Here is a 17181-nt window from a genome sequence, read left to right as displayed (position 1 = left end):
AAGCTTCCAGAGCCAAGGAGTTGCTTTGCCCCCTCCCCACCGCCTCCACAGTTCCTTTCTCAGTGTTCTCTCCACAGAGGGGGGAGGGGATGGAGTTCTGGGGACCCTGGGGAAGGCAGTGGGGCCCGCCCTGCACAAGCCCAGGCTTGCCCGTCTCCACTCCCTTCTGTACAGAGCCAGTGCCGTGAGGAGAGTCCGGGGGGAGCAAAAGCCACACTGCTGCCAGGAGGCTGTGTGGAACACGGGGCACCATGTCTGTGTGTCTGTGTCTGTATGTCTGTGTGACAGCTTTATTGAGATACAATTCACATAGCATACAACTCACCCATTTACAATATGTGATTCAATAGTTTTTATTATATTCAGAGATGTACATCAATATTAGCATATTTTCATCATGCCCTTTGGCCACACCTCCATATCTCCAGCCCCCGGCCCAAGGCAACCACTAGTCTAATTTCTGTCTCCATAGGTTTCCCTATTCTAGACACTTCATTTGAATGGAATTATACGGCACGTGGCCGTTTGTGACTGCCTTCTTTCACATAGCATAATATTTTCAAGATTCATCACATTGTAGCATGAATCATTACTTCTTTTTACTGTCAAATAATATACCGTTATATGAATGTACTACATTTTTAAACATTCATTCATCAGTTGACGGACATGTGGTTGTTTCAGCATTACAGCTGCTATAAACATATGTACACACGTTCCTGTGTGGACATACGTTTTCAGTTCTCTTAGATATACACCTAGGAGTGGAACTGCTGTATCATGGGGGAAGTTTATGATTCATCACTTGAGGAACTGTCAGCTGTTTTCCACAGAGGCTGTACCATTTTCCATTCCCACCAACAGTGTATGAAGGTTCCAGTTTCTCCGTATCCTCGCTAACACTTGTCACTGTCTTCTTTTTATATTTTAGCCATTCTAGTGAGTATGAAGTAGTATTTCATTGTGGTGTTGATTTGTATTTCCCTGATGACTAATCATGTAAACCACCTTTTCAAGTGCTTATTGGCTATTTCTTGGAGAAATGTCTGTTCAGATCTTCTGCGCATTTTTTAAATTGGGTTATTTGTCTTTTTATTATTGAATTGTAAGAATTCTTTATATACTCCAGATACAAGCCCCTTATCGGATATATGGTTTACAAATCTGTTCTCCCATTCCTTGCACTGTTTACTTTCTTAATGGTGTCCTTTGAAGCACAAAAGTCTTTAATTTTGATGAAGTCCAGTGTATCTGTTTTTTTCTCCTGTTACTCATACTTTTGGTGTCATAACTTGCTGTGTGTTTTTAATCAAACACTTTTCCCTGTGAAGGAGATGGAGCAGACAGTGGACTGTTGGGCTGGGCTGAGTTCTGTTGGGCTCAGACTGGGCCCTGGGATTTCATTTCAGCAGGAAGTAAAGGATCCCATCAGCTTCCTGGGCCGTGGTTAGCGATGGGGGAGCAGGGTAGTCACAAGCTCACCAGGCCTCCAGCTCTTTCCTTCTGTGGACCTAGGCAGTTCAGGGCAGGGACAGACATTCAGTCAAGGACTCGCTCCCCTGGCTGGGTCAGTAAAGCTGAGAAATGAGAATTGGGACTCTAGGGATAGGCGGGCCTAGGTTTGAATCTGAGGAATGCCACTGAGTAACATAGGAGCCTGGGAGAGAAACTTCCTCTTTCTGAACCCTGTTTCCTCATCTGTTCATAAAAGGGAAGGAGACGGGGTCCCTTCTCAGCGTTCGGGGTGACAGGCAGCTAGGATCTCGGGAACTAACTAACTCGGTTCTCTGTCCCCCAGCCATGAAAGCCGACCGAAAGCGCCTAAAGGGTGAAAAGACGGACCTGGTGAGCCAGATGCAGCAGCTGTATGCCACGCTGGAGAGCCGCGAGGAGCAGCTGCGCGACTTCATCCGCAACTACGAGCAGCACCGCAAGGTCAGCACGCAGCCCCCGCCCCTCCCCCCTCCCCCACCCACCAGCCCCCTCATTACTGCCCCTCCCCGACCCGGCACAGGGTCTGGCCTTGAATCTCAAAACACAGATGCACTGCTCGTGTCCCCTTATGCTCACTTGGGGAGGCCCCTTGTCAGGCCCAGGTCTGGGCGCTGAGATGAACAGGCACAGCCCCTAGTTACGGCTCTATGTCTCCTGGGCAAACCAGCCTGGACAGGAAAGCGCAGTCAGTGACAGTGTGCGTTCTGGATTCCGGCTAGCCTGGGTTCAGATCCCGGTTCCAACGTGTGTGCCTTTGGGCATCTCCCTTAACCTCTCAGAGCCTCAGTTTCCTCATCTGCAAAACAGCGATCATGGTGCAGACCTTGCAGAGCTGTGATGAGGACCGTATGAGATGATGGATACAGGGCATTCAGCATAGCACCTAGTGCATGCTAAGTGCTCAGTGACTCTCAGCTCTGTGTCTTACTACTAGTACCATAATAAGAGTGTGAAGAAAGGGCTGGGCAGAACAATGAGACAGCAGGAAATTCTGCCTCCTGGGAGAGAGTCCTGGAAGGCTTCACCGAGGCAGTGACATATAGGTTGGGCTCTGTGGGGTGAGTAGGAGTTTCCAGTCAGATGACCAAGGACTTTGGTTCAGTAAATATCTGTCTGGTATATGTGCTGTGGTCATGCTGAAGAGGGTCCCAAAACTTAAAGAAAAAAGAGTCAGTCCCCACAACGAAGCAGGCCTTAGTAAGCTGCTGTGTCTGCAGGGAGAGAGTTGTAACCTCTGGTGAGCGGGGCAGAAAGACTGTTGAAAACTGCCCTTCAAGTACATCATACCACATGACAACAGCTATGACCAAGGTTTGCATGTACTCCGTGGAGAAAACGGAGGTGGGAAGCTCGTTAAGTTTCCTCGACCGTGGGAGGTTTGAGTGGTTCTCCCAGTGGCTGGTGGCCTGGTTGCATGAGTGCATTTACGCGTGTTCCCTCTGAGCTAGACTGTCAGAGGTGGCACTTGAATTTAAAAGCTTCAGCCCCACGGCCCACTTTGGTGTTTACCAGTGACCTGCCCTCTCACCTCCCAAGTATACAGATCCCTTCCTCTCCAGGATGCAAACAGCCCCGGGGGAGCTCCCTGGGCCAGGCACCCACAGCCTCTGCCTGGTCTGGAGCTCTTGGTGCCCTGGGTGCCAGCCCTGAGCAGCAGGGCCCCAGCTTCCCTTGCCTGTCCTTCCACAGTAGGTGAGCTGGGTCCCTAGAAGTTGGCCTCCCCGGGCCTGTCACTTGCAGACAGAGTGTGGCATTAAGTCAACAACCTGTGGAAGCAGAGAGGAGGAAAGGGAACCCCCAGCTCCCTGCTTTCTTGGTCCTCTTCTGGGTCGCAGACTTCCTGCCATGTCCTCACTTGGCAGAAGGGACAAGGGAGCTCTCTGGGGTCTCTTATAAGGGCATCAATCCCATTCACAAAGGCTCCACCCTTATGACCTAAGCACCTCCCAGAGGCCCCACCTTCCAATGTCATCACATTAGGTGTTAGGATTTCAACATATGAATTTTGGCAGGACACAAACATTCAGACTATAGCACCACCTGCCTCTCTCTTGGTCCACCTCCATCCTTTCTCCTTCTCCAGCTGGAGGGCCTGTAGCAGGTCCCAGGAGCCTGGTCCTTCTTCAGCAGGTGAGGCAGGGAGAACCTTTACTTGAGTAGCCCCATGCCCATCAATAGGGAGACATGGTCACCCTTGTTTGAGGGGAGGGGACACAGGGCAGGGGCCAGACAACCAGCCCACAGCCATACCTGCTTTGGTGACTTGCTGGCCCCAGGGGCGAGGGGCACCAGGCTGACCTTGTCCTTGACACTGTTCGTCCTCAGATCATCAGCTTCCTTGGTGTTTTAGGGCTCTTCAGAGAAGTAATACATATATTAAGATTTATTAGAAGGAATTGGCCTACATGATTGTGGAGGCTGACAAGTCCTGTGATCTGCCTTCTACAAGCTAGAGAGCCAGTGGTGTCATCCAGTTTGAGTCAAAGGCCAGAGAGCCGGAAAGCCGACTTGTAAGTTCCATCCAAGGGGAGAAGACCCATGTCCCAGCTTAACTCTCAGGTAGCAAGCAACTTCTCCCTTCCTCCACTTTCCATTCGGGCTCTCAACGGATCGGATGATGCCCACTCCCCCAGCCCCCGCCACTGGGGAAGGCGAGCTGCTGAGTCTACCAGTTCAAACGTTAATCTCATCCAAAAACCCACACAGACACACCCAGAAATGATGTTTGGCCACAAAGCTGGACACCCCATGGTCTGGTGAAGTTGACGCATAAAAGTAACCATCACTGGCTTCCCTGGTGGCGCAGTGGTTGAGAGTCCGCCTGCCGATGCAGGGGACGCGGGTTCGTGCCCTGGTCCGGGAAGATCCCACATGCCGCGGTGCGGCTGGGCCCGTGAGCCATGGCTGCTGGGTCTGCGCGTCCGGAGCCTGTGCTCCGCAATGGGAGAGGCCACAACGGAGAGGGGCCCGCGTACGTCAAAAAAAAGTAACCATCACACTTGGCCTGGGAGGCAGGGTGGTACAGTGGTTAAGACCAGACAGTGGGTTAGACTCTCACCTCTGCCACTCTCTAGCCATGTGGCCTCATCCCTAAAACCGGGATAATGATCGCAACTACTCAGAGCCCAGCCTTGTCAGCACTAAAGTTTCTGGTACACAGAAAGCATGCCAGGGGAAAAATGCTTGTCGTTGTTTTATTATTATTATTATTATTATTGCCTCTGGGGGATTCAGAGTCAGGCATTTGATCATGGAAATTCCACAGTGGGTTTCAGGGCCCTTCTGTAGGTCTCTCATCTATCTACCACTGCCTGGTGTTGGTCCCCCTGGCAAACCCAGAGAAGTACACAGCCACCTGCTCTCAGGAAGCCTCTGGCCAGGCTGGAGCGGGTCCTGGCTGACCGCACACAGACCCCAGTCATGGGCCCTGCCTCTGGGAGGATGGTAGAGTCTCAGTGAAGAAGCAAGAACCATGCGGAAAATTAACCCAGATAGGACCTTCTCCGGGGGTCCGAGGGTCCCAGACGATCCAGGAGCCGGGGGTGGGGGAAGTGTTCCCTGAGAACATGCACCTTGAAGGAGGACAGATCAGAAAAGCAAACAGGCGGGAATTCCCTGGTGGTTCAGTGGCTAGGACTTGGCGCTTTCACACTTTCACTGCTGTAGCCTGGGTTCAATCCCTAGTCAGGGAACTAAGATCCTGCAAGCTGCAAGGCATAAATGAAAGAAAGAAAGAAAGAATGAATGAATGAATGAATGAATGGAATGTGATGCTGATAAAAGGCTAAGCGGATCAAAAAAGATGGCTCTGTTTAGATAAGCACCCTAACAATGACTATGACGATGGCCATCTTTAGAGACCACCTGTCACCACCTGACACAGGATAATATTAATAATGGCAAACATTAATTGTGCACTTACTGTATGCTGGCTTGGTCCTAATCTCTTTACATTTGCTATTTTTAATAGCAACCCTATGAGGTATGATTGTCCCCATCATCCCCCTTTTACAGAGGCGAAAACTGACTTAGGTCAAGTCGCCAGAGGGACCTCAGCTCCCAGGTTGGCATCCAAGGTCCCAAACAGTTGGGCCGAGTCCTTCCTTCATAAATTCCGGCCACCTTGATCCCCGTCAGGTTTCAACGCCCCAGGCAGGTCTCCTTCAGTTCCTTTCCTGCCACCACTGCCAGCAAGGATTAAGACCTCCACCACACTATCTGCGGGGCTGCAGAAGTTATTTTACCTCTCTGGCCTCAGTTTGCTCATCTGTAAAATAGAGATAATCATAGACCCTGCCTCACAGGTGCTTGTTTAAATATAATAATGCATCTGAAACCTCAGCACCGTACTTGACATGTGTACAGAACATTCCGTGACAGTTGCTACAGAGACCTGCACTCCTGCTGCCAGAGATGTGATCATGGGAGGGGGTGTCAGAGTTTTCACCAAGGCTGAAAGCACCTACAGCCTTTCCCCCCAGCCTGGAACCTTCAGTCTGCTCACAACTAGTGGAGCTACTGACTGCAAAGAGACACAGAGACAAAAATGATCCTGAGGGTCCTAGTGGACCTTCTTCCTAATTCAGGGGTATGTGGTAGGCAGCCACTAGTACACCAGCCAACTCTCAGTGGTTCTGATCCACACACTTCATTTCATGAGACATTCCAGGATCTAGGCTTGCTGCTAGGTGCTGAGGGTAGATGCTGGGACGTGGTCCCCAGCTCCAGGGTAAAGAGCTGGCTGGTCCACCATGTGACCCAGGAGGCCATACCTGTCAGCTGTTGCACTGACCCCACCTGAAGACAGCTTCAAAGAGAAAGGAGAAGAGAAATTACTAGCGGTGGAGTGCCCCTCTGCGGAGAACCTTGCTTCCAGAACCCGAGAGTACAGCTTTGCCCGGGCTTTTGCTATAGTGCCATCTTCTGCTTTGCATCTCGCATTACCAGTCTCTTCTGACCCTCACCCTGGGATGTGATAGTGTCGTTCTCTCATAGATGCGGTGGTTGAGGTTTGGGGAAGCTGCATTACTTGTTCAGTGTCACACAGCTTGTAGCGGATGGAGCTGAGACTTCACACCCAGGCACCCTGACCCCTAGGAGACACGTCCTGGAAGGAATCATCTCCCTGACACACACACCACCTCCTCTAGACTACACTGAGAAGCCTGGGGCTGGTGACACAGACACCTGTGTCCTCCACTCACCCCAGCTGGGAGAGCTGTCCTGGGACGGCCTTTGGAGTCAGTCACAGCAGCTGTCAACACTCTTTCTCTTACTCAGCAGCGTTCCTTGGCTGCTGTCTGCCGGGCTGCTGTTCTGCGACCCGGGTGTCTGCCGATGACCTAGAGTGTGCAGCTCCTCAGGCACAGGGATTTTTCTGGTGTGTGCCTGCTGGTGGCATCCACGAATACTGGTTGAATGACCAGTATCCGGTACCAGTATGAGAAACAGATTGGGAACAGCTGAGGCTGCTTTCTTAGCTAGATAGTCAGGGAAGGCCTCTCGGAGACATTTGAGCAGCGTCCTGAGTGCATGAGTGAGCGCCTGCTGTGTCCCCGGCACCGTTCTGAGCTCTAAACTTGGATTATCTCATCCAGTCCTCACAATAACACCCTCAAGGACGGGTGCCGTGATCCCGTGTTACAGACGAGGAAACTGAGGCACGACAGTTATTGCAGCTTGTTCTTGCAAAGCCAGGATTCGACCCAGACTCACTCTCTTTCCCAGGAACCTAAGCCATAGCTCCAGCTCTGTGACAGCCATGCAGAAAGGGCCAGACCTTGGCCTCCTAGTCTCTGGCCATCTGGAATTCAGGCCTTCGGTGACAGGGCTGTTAGACAAGGCAGGATGGTTGCCTCTCAACGCGGTCCCAGGCTGCACAGAGACCTGGAGTTCGGCTCTCAATTTGGTGGCTGGGAAGACCGTGGCTGGGTGGGTGGGCAGGGCCCCCTGCAGGGACCTTTCCTCTGGGGGAAAGATGCCTGGTGTCCTGAAATTGGCTCTTGCCAACAGAGGTCAGGCCCCCGATCCAGCCGGCTGTTCCTAGCCTGCTGGCTCTGCTGGACCAGTCTACCAGTTCAAACGTTAATCTCATCCAAAAACTCGCACAGACACACCCAGAAATGATGTTTGGCCAAAAAGCTGGACACCCCATGGTCTGGTGAAGTTGACGCATAAAAGTAACCATCACGGGCTTCCCTGGTGGCGCAGTGGTTGAGAGTCCGCCTGCCGATGCAGGGGACACATGTTCGTGCCCCGGTCCGGGAAGATCCCACATGCCGCAGTGCGGCTGGAGACCATGGCCCTCGCCTCAGCATCACGGAGAAAACAGCTTATGCAGGAGGACCAGCCGGGAGCTGGGGCTGGGGTGACGGGCAGAGGACTGTGCTGCATTCAGACACCACAGCTAGCTGGGGGTCCAGCCTGTCCCATCGTCGGCTGTGACCCTGTGGGATGGTGGCAGGGCCCTGTGGCAGCCAAGGCAGTGGGCTGCAGGTGCCTCCTCTGTCCCTGTTTTCCTGTGACACACACGTTACCAAACAGCAGAACAGAGGCCCAAACCCACTAATGACCCTAACTTTTATCAGGCTCCATTTAACTATTTCCCTCAAATGAAGTCATTTAGTCTTTATAACAATTCTTTGAAATGAGGAGTATTGATTCCCCCTCCATTTTAAATATGGAGAAATGAAGACTTGATAAGTTAAAAGAACTTACCTAGGACATTTGTTTGCTCATTTATCCATTGAAAAAGAACGGCTGAGCATCTACTAACAGTTTGTCTCTGTTCCAGTCTCCAACCCAGGGCTTTCTTCCTCCAGGGCCCGAGCGCCCGGCCACCTGCGGTGCTGTGGGGCCTCCCTGCGCTTCCTCTGGTCTGGGGGGTCAAGGCCCTCTGGGCCCAGGGTAGGCCGCACCCCGCGCCTTGCGCCCGCGCCCCGCACTCCTTGTAACGCTGGCCTCTCCCCACAGGAGAGCGAGGACGCTGTCAAAGCCCTGGCCAAGGAAAAGGACCTGCTGGAGCGCGAGAAGTGGGAGCTGCGGCGGCAAGCCAAGGAGGCCACGGACCACGCCACGGCACTGCGCTCCCAGCTGGACCTCAAGGATAACCGCATGAAGGAGCTGGAGGCGGAGCTGGCCATGGTGAGACCCCACCCCCTCACCCACCCAGGCCTGGTGGGACATCTGCCGGAAGTGATGTCATGGCTGGGAGACAGGGAGTGCACGTGGGCTCACCTGGGAGTCCAGAGTGGAGTCCGCAGGGGCGGGGCCGAGGCGGGGGCGGGGCCGGGGCGGGGTCTGGGATGACCCCTCTGGTTGGTCGTGGCAACCACACCACCTTTTATCCACCTGACTGGGGCCGAGCGTGTGGGGATGCTGGGAAACCATCCACTAGCCTTTGGGAGGAAAAGTACCAAAAAATTAATATTGGTTATCTCTGGGTAGTAAGATCACAAGTGGCTTTTATTTCCTTTTTTTTCCCCTGTTTTCATCAGTTTTATTATATTGCTTGGGTCCTCAAGGAAAAAAATGTTTTTTTCTAATCTAAAAAATCCCTCAAAATACATGCACTGTGTTTTCCTCAGAGATGGGCAGCCTGCATGTGGGGACAGAGAGTCTAGGTGGTGTTTCCAGGCCTGGCCTGTCAGCAGAACTGAGGTCCAGAGCCCTGGGGTTCTGTTCTACCTGCTCCTGTGTAACCTTGGTCTGCTCACTGAACTTCTCTGAGCTTCAGTGACCTTTATCTGGTCCTGGGGTGGGGGTGAGGGTCTTTATCCCACTCTGCCTTTCCCAAGAGATGTTTGATCAACTTTAGAGAGCTCGTGGCTTAAAGGGCCTTTGAAACCACCATGGCTTAATGTGGTGGTGGCTGGGAGGAGAGTGTGTAGGGAACTCCCAAGGTGGGGGGAGTCGCATGTTTCTTAGTGAGAACTCAGCGTTCTCTGCAGCACTGATGCTGGCTGATGGTGTGGTTACCACCGTGGGTTCTGGGTTTGAATCCAGCCCCCATCGCTGTCTAGCTGTGTGACCTTGGGCAGGACCCTTCCCCTGTCTGGGCCTCAGTTCCATCAAGTGTCAATAAGGGTAAATGAGTATATCCCATAGGGCTCTTGTGAGGATTTCAATGAAATGATGCAAGAGAAGCACTTAGCCCAGCCTGTACATGGTGAGTGATGATATGACAAGAGGGAGGTTTTCTATGGTCAGTTGCTTCAGGAGCAGGGGTCACCCAGGGCAAGTCAGGATCTGTGGGCCCCTCCTGGGAACAACAATCCCACCCTCTGCCTCCTGGGTCTCCTTGTCCAATGCTGACCCCTAGTGGTGAGAGCTGCCTAGGCTGGAGGAAGCTCCAGCTGCTGGGTCTCCTCTCTGGGGTCTTCCCACCAGTGGGGTCGGTGGTGCTGGCGGCCCTGCTGCCACATGCAGCCCAGACAGAAACCTTTCAAGTTGACAGTCTCGGAAGGGAGTGCAGGGTGAGGTGAGACCTTCATTCTCCCAAGTCTTCCCAGCGTCCTGTGATGGACAGATGGCTCTTGCTTGCCATGGACCACTAACCTCAAGCATCCTGGGGAATGCTGGGGTCTTTCAGGATTGGGAGCCAGCTCACCTCTGCTTCCACTCTCACCATGCCCGGATGACTCGACCTGCTTTAGTTCTGGCCAGCGAAACTCAAGTTCTTGCCCCCTCCCTCTGGCAGGCATCAGGCCTCTCTGCTAAGTGTGACTAGTTAGGTGAATGTTTGCGGCTCAGGGTGGTGGGTTTGCTGTAATGTCAGCACAGGCACAGCCTGTGAGAGCCCCGGTGTTGGTGTGTGTCCACTTGCCCGGAGGTCCCCTCTGTTGCCCGCCATCTGCAGAATTTCACAGCCTGGAGGCTTCCAGGGCTGCCGGCTCCAGGCAGTGTTGTCCAGCTCCCCTCACTGCACTGCTGGCCAGGACGAGACTAGAGGGAAGGTACCTTCCCTGCGTGTGTGCCTGAGGTCCTCGGGTTGCAAGCCACAGAAAGCAGCTCGGACTATCTGAGCACACAGGGTGCACTGGAAGGAAGTCAGGAGCTCACAGGTGCAGTGGGAAGGCGGAGGGCCAGGCTTGGAAATGGGCCGAAGCCAAGGCAGCCGCAGGGAGTGGGGAAGCCAGGATTCCATCTGGAATGGTCCACTCAGTGGCCCCTGCTGGGGGAGATGAACCCAAACCCTTTGCCCTCTGAATTTCACTTCAGTTTTCAAAAGTCTGATCAAGTACAGGGTATTCAAGTGGTCCATCTGGGGGTCACTTGCTTACTCCTGATCTAGGAGTTCTGGCTGTGGCTCTGGTGATAGGTAATTTCTTAAGTGACCCGCCCACAACACGGAAGCCATGGCGCAGCTCCCTGGTGAGGGGTGAGCAGGCCCTGCCCCAATTCAGGCATTACCCCTCCCCAACCCAGCCTCCGCTGGGTCTCCACACACCCTATGCAGCTGAAAAGGGCTGCTTCACTCGAGTAAAAGTCGAAGGACATTGGCTTCCCAAGAAGCAAACACCCCTCTTGGTGTTTTGCTGATGGGCTCCAGCCCGTGGGGAGGGGACACTTCCTGATGGGCTCCAGCCCGTGGGGAGGGGACACTTCCTGATAGCAACTTCTGGCCGAACTAGGCATTACCACACCTGGAGCAGTTTCACTTCCGTAGCCACACTGGCTCTGTGGAGACCACCCTGTGGTTTGTTTGTTTGTTTAAGTAAAAAATTTTCAATATGCGTTTTATTGAGATATAATTCACATATTATAAAATCCGTCCTTTTATGACATAAATTTAGTGATTTTTAGCACATTCACAAAGTTGTGCAACCGTCACCACTATCTAATTCCAGAACAATCTCATCACTCTAATAAGAAGCCCATATCCATTAGCGGTCACTCCAGTGAGCTATATATTCTTGTTGTGCCCATTTTACAGATTTGGAAACAGGCTCGGTGTGCAGGAGGCTCACCCAGAGCTGCCCAGAGAGTTGAGAGGCAGAGCTGGGAGGTGGGCAGTCCCCGTGCTCCGTGATGGGAGGCCTCTGAAAGGACACCCAGATGCTGGCCTGAAGGAGGCGCGTCCTCTTACCAGCCATCGCTCATCCCTCAGGCCTTCCCCAGTGGCCTCTCCAGTCACTGAGCAGGCGGGAGACAGGGCTGCCAGCCCCGAGATCACAGGCTCCCCCCAAGTGCTAGTCCTGTCCACTCCCTCCCCCAGGAGCCTGGTTCCTGGTGACCTAGTTTTCTATCAACGTTCTCCAAAATGGGAGACAGTTCTTACGTTACTATGTACACTGTACACAGGGCTTCTCACCCTCAACACTGTTGACACTTGGGGGCCGGAGAAGTCTGTTGTGGGACGTCCTGTGCACTGTGCGGTGTGCAGCAGTATCCCCGGCCTCCACCCACGAGATGCCTGTAGTGCCTCCCAGCTGTGGGGAATGAAGTCTCCAGACATTTCCCAGTGTTCCCTGGAGGGGGAGAGAATTCACGCCGGTTGCGAACCACTCCTCTGTAAAGTGTGGGATTCCCTCGTCTCAGTGTCTGTCTCTGCCCTGGCCGTGCAGTTCTAACACAGCCCCAGTTGGGGGCCTGCGTTTCCTGGCTGTGTGATCTTTGACAAGTGACTTAACCTTTCTGAGCCTGTGTTCATACTTATAAGACCTTCCTCCTGGGGTGATTGTGAGGTGAGGTGATGGGAAATCGGGGCAGGCTCCACCCACACTCAGTGGACGTTAGCTGTTGTTACTGATGTTGGAGACAAGCCTGTCCTCAGGCCGCGCCGGGACCAGAAGTCGTGGACTCCCACGTCCCGTCCACTAGCCAGTCATTTTGTGTCCTTGAGCTGCCTGGGCCTCAGTTTCCTCGTCGGTAAAATTGATAGCCGCCACAGGCCCAGGCAAGAGTAGGGCGCGGTGAGGGACCAGCGAGAGGCAGGGTCGAGCGGCAGGGGTCAAGGGTGGTCGCGGTTTGTTTTTTAACGGCCGTGCTCTGGGTTGTTACCACTCCTGCCCTCTCTCTGAGGAAACCAGCTGGCCACACAAGCACACCTCCCGGCCCTGGACCACTGCCATCCTGGCCCAGCAGACCAGCCCTGGCCCACAGCCAGCTCTGAACACTGGGTCTGAGCTCAGACCCCCGGCCACACACATGAGGTCAGGGCCCACCCGAGCCCGACATTGTCCCCCAAGAGCCTCCCTCCACCCCCGGGCCTGCGGTTGTCGGAGATGGTATGGAGCCAGTATTGCCTCATCAGCTCATGCTGGTACCTCCATGCTGGACCTGCGACTACTGCAGCCTGAGATCTGGGACGGGGTCGCGGCCAGTAAGCCCAGGAAGAGGATGGTGGAGTCAACTTGTAGCTGGCGTCATGCTCCTTTGGTGCAGATGCAGCGTCTCCGCAGCTGGAGTCCACGGGCGCACGACCCTTCTCGTGTTTGCTTGGAAGGTTCCTGCCCCGGGATCCTCCCCGCCTTTGGCGGGAGAGACGTTCCCTAGCCAAGCTCAAATTCCTTGGAAAGCCGGTAAAGGGTTCCCTTTAGCCGCACTCACAGCATCCCTCCGGGGCCAGGCCTGTTCTCTGACTGGAAGTACATCCTGGCCTCCAGGCAGCTAGGAACCTGAGGGTGGGGGAGGGCAGGGTCCCCGTGCCGCTCTCCCTTTCCACTTCCCAGATTGTCTGATCTCAGGGAGGCATAAGTCATCCTAACAGCCTGCTACTTTTTGAACAGGACAATAGACCAGACAGTATCCTGGGCTTTCATGTGAATTATTCCACGTCTGACTCCTACTTGTGAAATGGAAACTGTTTCATAATAGCAGTCACCAACGTTCATTGAGCTTGTTTTTTACCATCGGCTAAGCGTTCTCCATGGAACCCATGTTATCCCCATCAGACAGACTAGGACATGAAGGCACAGAGAGGTGAGGGGCCTCTCTTAGGATCCCCCAGCTAGGAAGTGGCAGAGCTGGGATCAAATCCAGGCCGCTGGATGCCACAGCCTAGGCTCCGAGGCGCTGTGCCGGCCACCTCATCCCACAACTTACCTATAAAAGTAACCCCTCTCAGTTCCCCATCTTACTGTGAGGACCTTGAGGCTCAGAGTGGTGGAGTAACTTGCTGCAGGTCACACAGCAAGTCAAATAGTGGAAGTGGAGTTTGAACCCAGTTCTGTCTGACTTTTGTCACATGAGGGTGTTTGAGCCAATTCTCCAATTCCCAGGAGCTCAAAACTGCGGGCTCAGGGTTCTCAGCAGGGGGTGGAGGCGCAGAGGGAACTCCCAGCATTGAGTTGCATTTAATGGAAGAGATTAGTAGAGAAATGCTGTGCAGACTGTCACAGGAAGATGATTCAATGCAGCAACGAGAGAGAGACAGAGAGTACGTGCACGTATTTTAAGTTAGACCTTACGTGCCTTGTCTGCAGTTCACGTCTCTGTTTCGTTCTGTCTCAGAGGTTTAAACTCATGAGTGGACAGTTTGTGAGAGGTTCCTGTGCTCAGAATTCACAGGCACACCTGCCCCATCCTGCAGGACTAACCGTAGGCTCCTCCCCATTGTCAGGCAGCGATGATGCCAAGCCGCCTGCTGAGGCAGAAGGTGCCGCTCTCAGGCCCAGACCGAGGGGAGATCCACCTGGAAGAAGGAAGCCAGGTGCGGACAGGAGAGCAGTCCTGCCCAGGCCTCTTCCTCGTGCCTTCCTGTGCTGCCTCAAGGGGCTGCTTATTTCAGTGGGCGACTTGGACTTGCCTGCGCTTTCCACGTGTGTGGCTGGGGATGTCTGCAAGAGGGCAGAGCTGAGGGTTAGTTAGCATGATGGCAGACCGACTGGGCGCTCATTTCCCACCCAAGTCCACCTTCCTGGCAGCCAAGATGGATTGGACAGGAGGAAGCAAGGGAGTGGGGCAGCTGCCCGCATGGAGCAGTGCCAGGATGGAGGGCTTGGAGGCCAGATGCACAGACACCTGGAGGGGAGAGCAGATGTGGTCCCGAGTGAGATGCGGTGGTCCAGGAAACATGAGTCCGTGACACTGGACCTGCAGCAGGCACGCGGCAGCTCCAAGACACAGCCAGCCTGCTGAAGGATCGCTGCACCGTTCCTGGGTAAACTAACAGAGCTGCTTCCCTGGGCCGTCCGCCTGGACGTGGCAGAAGCCTGCTTCCATTTCCTCTGCAGATCTTTACTGAGTGCTTCACTGAATGTGCCCAGGCCCAAGCCAGGTGCTGGGGAGCCCGTGGTAACCAGCCACGCCCCACTCTCTGCCTCGCGGATTCAGAGTCTGCGTCACTTGTGCTGGTTATTTCCTTGCCCCAGAGGAGCGTGGGCACCATAGAAACCACATGGGGCTCCTAGGCTCCCAGACTTGGGCCCCAACTTGGACATTGTGCCTGCTGTGCACACTTGGAGAAGTCACTTAACCTCTCTGAGTTTCTGGTTTCTCCTCTGTCAAGCCCAGGGCTGTTGCACTGAGCACATGGTATTTTTCTAAATCAGGGATTATCTACCAGATAATAACCAGAGATTATTACCTGGGGGTGGGGCTGACTCCAACTCGGCCTCCCTCTGCCATATGGGTTTATATTCCCTGGGGTCTGGCAGTGGAAGGGGAGTGATTTCATAGACTCCTGGGGTATCCAAGCTAGAGGGAGCCCTAAAGATTGGTCTAGGCTTTTCAGTACACAGATGGGGAAAGTAAGGCTCGGAGAAGGCAGTGACTTGTCTAAAATAACACAGCTGGTCAATGTGATGAGGGTATATCAGGCTTTAGGTCAAGAACTTCATTTCTCAGCTAGAATCTCTTTCTCAAGGACCTCTGCTCTGCATGGAGGAGCCCAGGGCCTTGGGGGAAGTATGGAAAGTTCTGGAGCTAGGAGAGAGATGAGGTGAGGTTTTTCCATTTCATCCGTGTTCATTTTAGGGGCAAAGCCAGCACTCATGGTGGCTCTGCCATCTGTAGTGACCCCCAGATTCACTGGAAATCTCAGTGTGAGGCCCTTGGGCCCCGCCCCGTGTGCCCCCTCTCCCCTGACATGAGCCTGGGGAGCTAGTGCGGAAGTGGAAATTGACTATGAAAGAAAGAATATGCATTAATACATTTCTAATATGTACCCTTTTTCTCCCCCAAATAATTTGAGATCACTTCTAATAAAACCCCCCATACCCTGGGGGACATAATCCAAAGCTGGGAGAGACCTCAGGCACAGGACCGAGGAAGGAAGAGCTCTCTATCCCACCTGCCAGAACTCAGCCCCATGCTTGTCCCTGGGTTTCCTTGTGTCGCACGTATTCTCATGTGATCCTGAGAGCCAGGTTGGGGGCTGCCCTATCCCCAGCCTGTTGCACAGCACCTTGTGAAGGGGCCGTCGGAGGTTTAATTGGGGAGGAGGTAAGGTGCTGAAAGGCAAAACACCATTTTCTTACCATCTCATTCAAATCCCAGCTGGTTCTTGGAGAACCCGAAAGAATGGGTGCTAAGTGTGTCCTCGGTCCCCCTTTGTGTTCTCACTTTGTGTTGGCAGGAACTAAGGGGTAACTAACCCCAAAGCAAACCCTCATGTGAGGTACTGATTGGCACGCAGTGCAGAGCCAGAGACACCCTGGCACAGAGGTTGGGTTCGTGGCTTTCTCACGATGGTGGGTAATGGCCAAGCAGTAGGCTGAGAGGTCCCCTTGATCACGTCATCTTCTTCCTGTCCCCCGGCTCTCTCTCCAGGCCAAGCAGTCCTTAGCCACGCTGACCAAGGATGTCCCCAAGCGGCATTCACTCGCCATGCCTGGCGAGACGGTGCTTAATGGCAACCAGGAGTGGGTGGTGCAGGCGGACCTCCCACTGACCGCAGCCATCCGGCAGAGCCAGCAGACTCTCTACCACTCACACACCCCCCACCCTGGGGACCGGCAAGGTGAGTCCAGCCCAGCCACAGCTCCGGGGGTGTCTCAGGAGGCCATCTGGCCCCCTGGGAGGGGCGGCCTCTTTATTCACACTATAGCTGCTTTTAGGGGGGTGTAGGGGAGAGGCCATGGCTCAGGGGACTGAAAAGTCTAAGAGATGGACCTCAGGCATAGCTGGATACCAAGGTTCAGACAATACCTGGGTCTGTCTGACTCTCTCCATCTCTCAGCTCTGCCTGCCTCCATTCGACCTCATCGTTAGGCCACCTCTTTTCACAAAGCAGAAAACAGTCTCCAGCAGTTTCAGGCTTTTAGGGCCCTTGAAGCCCAAAAGTCTTGAGAAAGAGAAATCTTTCTCTGTGTGTATAGTTAATCCCAAAGAAGGACTCTGATTGGCCAGCCAGGGTCACATGTCTACCTCTGGACCAATCACTGTGTCTGGCAGTGGATGCACTGATTCTCCAGTCTAAGTCACATGGGCGTCCTTTGGCAGAGGAGACAGTGTGAGCTCCTTGATTGACAGGTAATCACTGGATGTGTGGGAGGGGCAGAAATAAGTGTTAGGGGTGTTTGCTGCAGGCACTGAGGGGAAGAGGGGCCCAGCCTGTGGTCAGCATCTGTACCCATGGGCCACAGGAGAAGCCCCAAACTCCTCTGTACATCTGCGGCCCACTTGGCTCCATTTTCTGTCCCTCCTACGAGTGGTCGCATTTGTGTGACAGATGCAGGTTGGAGACAGGCAGCTGGCTTCTGGAGCCTGTGGGTCCTGCCGTCACCTAGCTGGGAACCCAAGTCC

General features: G+C 53.8%; 1 protein-coding gene across 4 annotated transcripts in view; it reads left to right on the top strand.

The window, feature by feature from the left end:
* KAZN (kazrin, periplakin interacting protein) overlaps positions 1–17181 on the top strand; it is a gene marked incomplete at its 3' end in the record, with an annotated part of 459901 nt that overhangs the window by 392889 nt on the left and 49831 nt on the right. For all 4 annotated transcript variants that reach the window (XM_082865287.1, XM_082865285.1, XM_082865286.1 and 1 more), the window contains exons 3-5: positions 1799–1935; positions 8467–8637; positions 16207–16396. In XM_082865287.1, coding sequence (XP_082721413.1) covers positions 1799–1935; positions 8467–8637; positions 16207–16396 — 498 coding nt within the window. The remainder of the gene's footprint in view (positions 1–1798; positions 1936–8466; positions 8638–16206; positions 16397–17181) is intronic.

The sequence above is a fragment of the Leucopleurus acutus genome (genome assembly GCF_964270905.1).
Source record: "Leucopleurus acutus genome assembly, chromosome: 2".
In the NCBI taxonomy this organism is placed as follows: domain Eukaryota; kingdom Metazoa; phylum Chordata; class Mammalia; order Artiodactyla; family Delphinidae; genus Leucopleurus; species Leucopleurus acutus.
Note: the sequence above shows the minus strand (reverse complement) of the source record. Positions and strands in the feature narration are given on the sequence as shown.